The 7,758-nt window shown below is 31.0% G+C and overlaps 1 protein-coding gene across 1 annotated transcript; it reads left to right on the forward strand.

Annotated features, from left to right (window-relative positions):
- Positions 1 to 1,440: 1,440 nt before the first annotated feature.
- LOC119680926 (facilitated trehalose transporter Tret1-like) lies at positions 1,441 to 7,436 on the forward strand. Its single transcript, XM_038093950.1, has 8 exons — positions 1,441 to 1,593; positions 1,716 to 1,849; positions 1,930 to 2,040; positions 2,105 to 2,190; positions 3,154 to 3,270; positions 5,359 to 5,853; positions 5,922 to 6,956; positions 7,096 to 7,436. The coding sequence occupies exons 1-8, from the start codon at positions 1,565 to 1,567 to the stop codon at positions 7,330 to 7,332; spliced, it is 2,244 nt and encodes a 747-aa protein (XP_037949878.1). The 5' UTR covers positions 1,441 to 1,564; the 3' UTR covers positions 7,333 to 7,436.
- The last annotated feature ends 322 nt before the right edge of the window (positions 7,437 to 7,758 follow it).

The raw sequence follows: 7,758 nt of genomic DNA on the forward strand, positions 1-7,758 counted from the left end.
GAAATTTAGCATTTAAACATATGTATTATTATTGTATTACTCTTCGCCCTATGCTCTTACTAAGAGTGGTGTCTTTACCCAAAGTATAATACATAAAATGTATTTATGTAATAATAATAATTGTAAATAATAATAAATAATAATATTATTGTATTATATGTTGCGGCTAAATTTTAAATACACAATAGTTTCCTTACTAGTTGAAATATATGTCTATATTTCATGTATTGATAATCGTACATCATACATATCAAACTGTTCCAAAGTTGTATTTTGACGATAACCCTTTCTACTTTATGTATTTCTATAAGTATCAATTCATAGATCTTTATTTATATTTACCATTCTTTTAAACCATGGATTGTTGAAGATATTATTCAGTACTATATTCTGGCAATTTGTAATTATTCAAATTTATTTATGATACATCTAATTATTCTATCAAAATTACGCAACCATACAGCAGAGAAGGTTTAATTTGTACATTAGTTTGATATTAAATCACTGCTATCGGTAGAGAATGAAGTAATTTGAGTGTTCGGACGCATTTTGGTGTACTTTCCATCTTAAATAAATGCTATAAACAGCACTAAACATTATAATTAATATTGAGTCTTCTGATTATGAAATAAGTAACATAGTCTGAATCAAGTAGAAGGTATGTAAGGTATTTTTCACTGATATCTTCTGATAGTGATTGGTAAATACTTCTAATGACATTTAAAAATTAAAATTAAAAAAATGTATTAAATGTCTATGGACCCTATGCTTCACAGGGAGAAGAGGACTAGAGTAAGTAAGTAAGTGAATGTCCGAATTTAAATCAAAGTTCGAAAGTTCTGTTTTCAATCTGTACTATATTTTTTTAGTATTTACTATTAGTTTTAAAAGTGATGAGACCGGAAGTTGGTCAATTAAAACTTTTATTGAATATTCATCATTACTGCATTCCAAACATTTTACTATGGGAAATTTTATTTATATTTTTTATTTTCTCAACCTAATGCTCTTTGTTTGTTGTTTCAAGTTGTAAACTATTTATACTTAAAAGTAATTACCTGCAGCTTTTCTGTAGTGTATCGTAATTAATTCATGCGTAATTTCTTGAAGCTAAGCCACTTTTATTTATTTTTTTAACTATCAAATTGCATAAATTTTTATTATTTTGTTAGAGTGATTTTATGTGCAAAACAATGGCTTGTAGTCATAAAGAGGAAGCTAAAGAGCGTGACAAATTTTTAATAATTATTATATTTAGTTACTTACATAGCTGCATATTTACTTACACAAGCACCTAAATAAAATCTAATCGGTTATTGTTGTGTTTATGGTATGTTGGTTGGTTTTTTTTTCTTTTTTAACTGGACATATTATAATTTTTTCTTGGTAACTGAACAACCTGTACAGAAATTGTTTGAAGATTCACGTGTTTTGTTTAATATAGAATTCTGTTTAATTGAGTTTTCAAATTTCAGTTTAAACTTAACAATTTAAAAAAATGCTACCGAGTATAATTTATTAGTCAATTTGTTTAACCCTAGTTCACATATAAATGTAAACTGTGATGGCAGATACTCACAGAACGCTTAATAGGTAACACAACCAACACAATAAGTTGCTTACAATTCAAAAGAGTTAATTAAAAAAATTAGCTGCTTTTTTTATTTATAATTAAATCAATTATTTATCTAATTTTTTAATTTGTGATATTTTAGATCCGTCAATGATCGTCCATTGTTTATGCAAAACAGGCACAGATGTTCGATTAGCGACACACAGGAAATTAGTGAATTTCGTCGGGCTCTGCCGCAGTTTTTAGCCGTTAGTGTAAAAAATATTTTACTATTTGGTAATTGTCACTAATATATAATAACAAAACCACTTCCGCTTATTACTTATAATTTTAATTATATTTTTTATTCTGTTTAGTCTATGGTATGACACTTGGTTTTCCAACAATTGTTATACCAGCCATACAAGGTGGCGATGGTCGTGAGCCTAGTGATATAGTATTAAATAGGGATCAAATATCATGGTTTAGTATGTAACTTGTTTAAGTATTGCACTGAATTTTCAAAATGATTAAGTCCCTATATTTTGACAGGTTCTATAAACTTAATATGTGTGCCTTTGGGTTGTCTGTTTTCAGGCGCGTTGACACAGCCATTTGGAAAGCGTAAAGCTATGCAGGTAAGCTATTAAAAGTGCTTAAGTATGTTTGATAAATTTGTAATATGTAGTTATTAGTAACTAAATATGAAAGTTAGGAGCAGACAAAATCATTCTAAATAGTATCAACTAGATATATAGCTTTAGTGAAATAACAATTTTATTATCTATTATCAAACTATTATCCATTATTATAGTATTATTCCGGAGCTACTCATATTATCAACTGGATATATAGCTTCAGTGAAATAAAAATTTTATCTATTATCTTTTATTAAGCTATTATCTATTATTATAGTAGTATTCCGCAGCTACACATATTTCCAAATTACCAATTGCTGATGATCACCTATTCCAAGACGGATCAGAATTTTCGATAAGATTACAACTATAAATGTCAATTAATTAGACTTTAGCATAATATATATATATATATATAATATATATATATATATATATATATATTATATATATATATATATATACACTTCTTCATGTAACACTAAAGTCACTGAAGCAGTATAGTCTAGTTATTTATTCTCTATGCCATTCGAGGTTATTTCACTTTTAAAAATGTCTAGCATTTGTTTTTTTCGAAATATCAAACTTATATATAAACTTCGGTCAAGATATAAAATTTAAACACCCATGGCTAGGGCTCCCATTATATGTTAGAACAAGATAATTAGTTTGAAAAGTGGAAACTGTCTAACTTATTTAGATAGTGGTCTTCAAACGAAAATTATTGCTACTTTTAAGACTATAGATTACTAGAACTTCAAAAATATTTCTCATTTAGAACTCATTTAGAATTAATTAATTGCGATCATTTTATTAATTTATATCGACCATAAACTGATGATCGATATAAAACTGATGAACTTTTCTAATCGAACAAAATAGTATCGTTATAATTATTTATAAAATTATTTAATGTATACATATATAAACTTTATTTATTACATCTTTATTTATTCTTAACAGATTGTCAATTTACCAATCTTAGCATCGTGGCTCCTTTTTCATTTTGCGACTAGGACAGAACACTTGTATGCAGCTTTGTGTTTAAGTGGTCTTGGAGGAGGTCTAATGGAAGCCGCAGTAAGTTTTCATTAATATATTCTAATACAACAGGAATATTGGATGATTTTTATGTCTATCCATTTTTTTGATAATTTTTGAATTCAATGAAAGTTAAAAAGATGAAACACTGAGCAGAAAAAAACAAAAAATTTTTTATTTCATTAAAAACTGAGACTGTAATAACTGAGATTGTAATAATTTGTGACGCACGAACCCTGCAAGGCCAAAAACAATTTTTTGATTAAACATTTCGTTCAAAGCAGCTTGTTAAGGAAAGGCAACTTGATCAGAGCAGACAATAAGACCACGTATAATCCCATGTATCTACAATGCTGTAACAAAATTTATACTACTGTATGATACAAAGTAGAGTGATAAATAGTAGTATATATAAAGCATTCGAATATAAACTCCATATAATGATAGCTTTATTGGCAAAAGTTCCATCCTGAATAGATTTTCAGTTCTTCTTTAACATATGTCGATTGCGTAACCCTCAATTCTGAAGTATGATAGAAATATTAATACTAACAGCCTATCCGGCCTAACCGGATGTATATACATTAGTCTAATTGTTGAGTGCTGGCTAACATGTCAGCGTACGAACAACGTTGAAACGCACGATTCCCAATTTAAATTAAAGTGAACCAACCTTACAAATCTATAAACTATAATCTAACTCCTCTATAAAAGTAGGGACATAATTTTACAGGATGACAGCTCTGTCAGCTCGTGAAGAAAAGGAGCCCCCAAGATTTTAAATCTTATCTTATCCAATAATGGACACTGACACATGAAGTAGAGTACAATTTCCTCTTTATTCTATTCTCGTAGCAAGTTTACCTAGTACGCAGTGATCCATTAGCATCGATACCGTAGTGCTAAGCAGGTTGCACCTTACATGAGCTGCTGACTGGTACGTTTCTTGCCTAATTTAAATCACGTCGATTTTAAGATCTGATAGGTATGCTCAGGTGTTTTTGTTTGATTGCCAGCTTGGCCGTTGCAATATCTGAAAACTAAATGTTAGAGGACATTGTGCTTTGGTAAACTCATCTGCCATGTAGTTATCAGAAAAGTTCCCGTGACCAGGTACCCATGTGAATAGGACACTGACACTCCTAAATAGCTCGTTAAGACAAGCCCTGCGTTATTGAATAGTTAAGGATGTAGCTGTCTGAAAAGATAATGATGCTTGCTGTTTCATGCAACTTTATCACCTAGCATAATAACCGGGGTGCTCAGTGACGGGGTGATTCTATTTGTGTTCGCACAGAATAAGGATGGGCTCTCTTTCATGCCAAAGGTACCAGAGATTAACAAACGATCGTTTTATCTTCATGGTGACGAAGGCAGAACGTACTCTGAGGACTGCTGTAGTTTTAATGGGACGTACGTGGATATTTTCATACTTAGCCTGGATATCTACATATTTTACCCCAGTGCTACTCTGGTGTTCCAAAAGACAGCTAGTTCCGAGAAAGTGTAACCGCCAGCCCCAGCTGTCAAAATCGGAATGGGTTGATTGGTACTAGTCCGAGGGCGAACCCGGTCGTTGCTGAAAAGATGCTGAAACTGACAGCTCCCATAAAGCATTAAGTGGCGATCTGACCTGTATCCTATCTTTTGGGTAACTGTGCTAATAAAAGTGCAAAAAAAAAGCAAATAAAGGAAAACAATCCGTGCAGCCATAAAAATTTAACAAAAAGCTAAATACAGATAAATACTCGTACAGTGCAATCATTTATTCTACTTAAATTCTTTAAATACACTTAATACTCAGCAACAACAACAAGATTTTAATGCTATATTGAAATACATGGAACTAAGGTTTTTAAGGTAAAATATATATATGAAATTAATTGGTCTTGAATTCAGTTGTGATTACCCAATGATCATATAAGGGGAATCATAAGTGATCAGTCTTTAAATTATTCACAGGCTTTAGAAAAACTCTTCAGTTTAACATAAAGTTTAACTTTTTCATTAAATAATAATAATAATACTTATATTAGTTGCATTTAAACTGGAATTCAATAGTTTATGTCCACTAGAAAGCTATATCTCAACCGCAAATATTAAAAATTTTACTTTTTGTATTTTTAGGTTCTAACCTATGTTGCTGAAATAACAGAACCTAAATATCGTGGTATCTTATCGGCGCTTGGGTCAACTTGTGTTATCTTAGGTGTTTTCATACAATTCATAATGGGCTCATTTATGGATTGGCGCACAATAGCGGCAGTAAGCTCGGCTTTTCCAGTAATCTGTATAGTTGCACTATGCTTTATACCTGAGAGCCCTACTTGGCTTATACGAGAGCAACGTTTTCGTGAAGCTGTGAAATCTTTGCAATGGTTACGTGGTTGGGTGTCAGAACATAAAATTGAATCAGAATTTAATCGATTATATGATGAGCTGATTACACAGCCAGCTTTTGAAGAAGCTGAGGAAAATGGACCAGTCAAACCCACTAAATGTGCAAGTCGGATTAGAATGTTTCGTAAACGTTCGTTTCTTGTGCCATTTTTGTTAGTTGCATTCACGTTTTTTACAGGGCACTTTTCTGGCAAAACACCATTGCAAACATATGCAGTACAGGTAAGAACTTTTGTATGCATTACAGGGGCTTATAAGGACATTTCATGCATTAATTGTGTTGTTTTCAGATTTTTCACACTTTAAAAGCACCGATCAACAAATATCACGCTACAATACTGTTAGGTGTGGCCGAATTAATAGCAACAGTTCTCTGTGTATTTCTAATACACTTTACTGGGAAGCGTCCTTTAGTTTTGATATCGACAATTGGTGTGGGTTTTTGTTTTTTTGGTACTGCTACTTATGCGCATTATTTAAAAATTGTACCAGGCTTTGCTGTGAATAACGTTGTTATTAATGCTTCATCCATTGTTGCTAAAGAAAATATTATCTCCGGTGACAACATAACTCAAATATTTGAAAAAGAAGAGAAAGCTTTGTTACTTGCAACTAAATCATTAGAAGCACCTAATTCGAAGTATGATCAAAGCAATTCTACTGATACAGTTGAAGACTTTACAACCATTCTACCTGTTATCGAATACAATCGCACTAAACGCGAGGAAGCTGTTTTAGAAAATTACGAATTATATGGGAACGAAAGTAGCAATGAAAATTTAACATTTTTGGAGCTGCCATTAGACTACGGAGAACCTAATGATACTAACAAAAATGTTTCATATGTTTTAGATGACTTTGACTCAGGAGAAGACAATACTACAGTAAAAAATACAAGCAATTTAAAACAATTTGAAGCAGCTATTATTTCAGGCAATGCAACAAACAATAGAGCTGAGAAATTGCCTTCAACTAATGAAGTTGTTAACGAAATTCTCTTACCAGTGCCTAAACAAGAAAAGAACAGATTAGTGTGGCTTCCATTAATTCTACTTTTAGGATCAGCTTTTTTTGCGCATTGCGGAATACGTATGATACCTTGGATTCTGATTGGTGAGGTTTTCCCTGCACCGGTTAGAAGTACAGCATCAGGCTTAGTAAGCGGTGTTGGTTATATATTTGGTTTTCTTGCAAATAAACTCTTTTTACAAATGTTAACAACTCTTACTATGCCTGGCACGTTTTGGTTTTATTCTGGAGTAGCTTTTCTTGGCGCTGTCGTTCTATATTTTATTTTACCAGAAACTGAGGGTCGTACTTTAGGGGTAAGTATATATATAGTATATAATATATATTCATGGTATGAGAATATATATACTTCTATAATAAAGAAACTTTTTCTTTGTGATAAATTTGTATATAAAAAAATTAAAACTAATTTCCACTAATATTTTTAATTAACAGGAAATAGAGGCTCACTTTTCAAAAAAATCGAAAACAAATTTACTTAGCAAAGATTGGCAAAATAATAACAAGATCTCAATCACACAAATGGATAATTTACAGAACCTACAAATCGCAATGGATGGGCAGACACAGACAAAGGTCTTGCAATTGCAACAAAGTGATTTTATACCCAGCGAAGCAACAATGGGGAAAACAAACTTAGCTTACGAGGAAAATAATACGACACATCTATAATGTGGCAATAGTATTTGTAAATAAGTACACAGTATTTCAATGAGGCGTTTTTTAAAAACCTAGAGTTTTAGATAAAAATTAGAAAAACATTTATCTAAGTATGTAATAAGTAAATATAAATTAATAAATAATATTATATACAAAGGTTGTTATTGTGGCTATATACTTATATATATGGATAGTTTTGTTGAGTACAGATGTATACACTTTAACTTTATCTATTAAAGATTCAGGTAACAGTCATCAAATAAATTTATTAATTAACGGAAATATAGACATCTTGCCTTAACAGAAGAAATTTATAGTAGTAAAGGGTTTCCTAATGAGTTACCTACGTATTTGCTCTCATTTAAATAAAATTTGACTATATAATGTGACAGAATGTTATATTTGTCTCTAAGAAGATGCTGTTTCTTGTAACATTCT

Source organism: Teleopsis dalmanni, chromosome 2, assembly GCF_002237135.1.
Source record: "Teleopsis dalmanni isolate 2A chromosome 2, ASM223713v2, whole genome shotgun sequence".
Taxonomy (NCBI): domain Eukaryota; kingdom Metazoa; phylum Arthropoda; class Insecta; order Diptera; family Diopsidae; genus Teleopsis; species Teleopsis dalmanni.

Excerpts from the sequence above, each read along its gene's own strand:
- LOC119680926 (XM_038093950.1), top strand. The coding sequence starts at position 1,565 with ATGGCAGATACTCACAGAACGCTTAATAG. Across the intron at positions 1,850-1,929 it reads AAAAAATATTTTACTATTTG|TCTATGGTATGACACTTGGT; the intron begins GTAATTGTCACT and ends TATTCTGTTTAG. Across the intron at positions 2,041-2,104 it reads GGATCAAATATCATGGTTTA|GTTCTATAAACTTAATATGT; the intron begins GTATGTAACTTG and ends ATATTTTGACAG.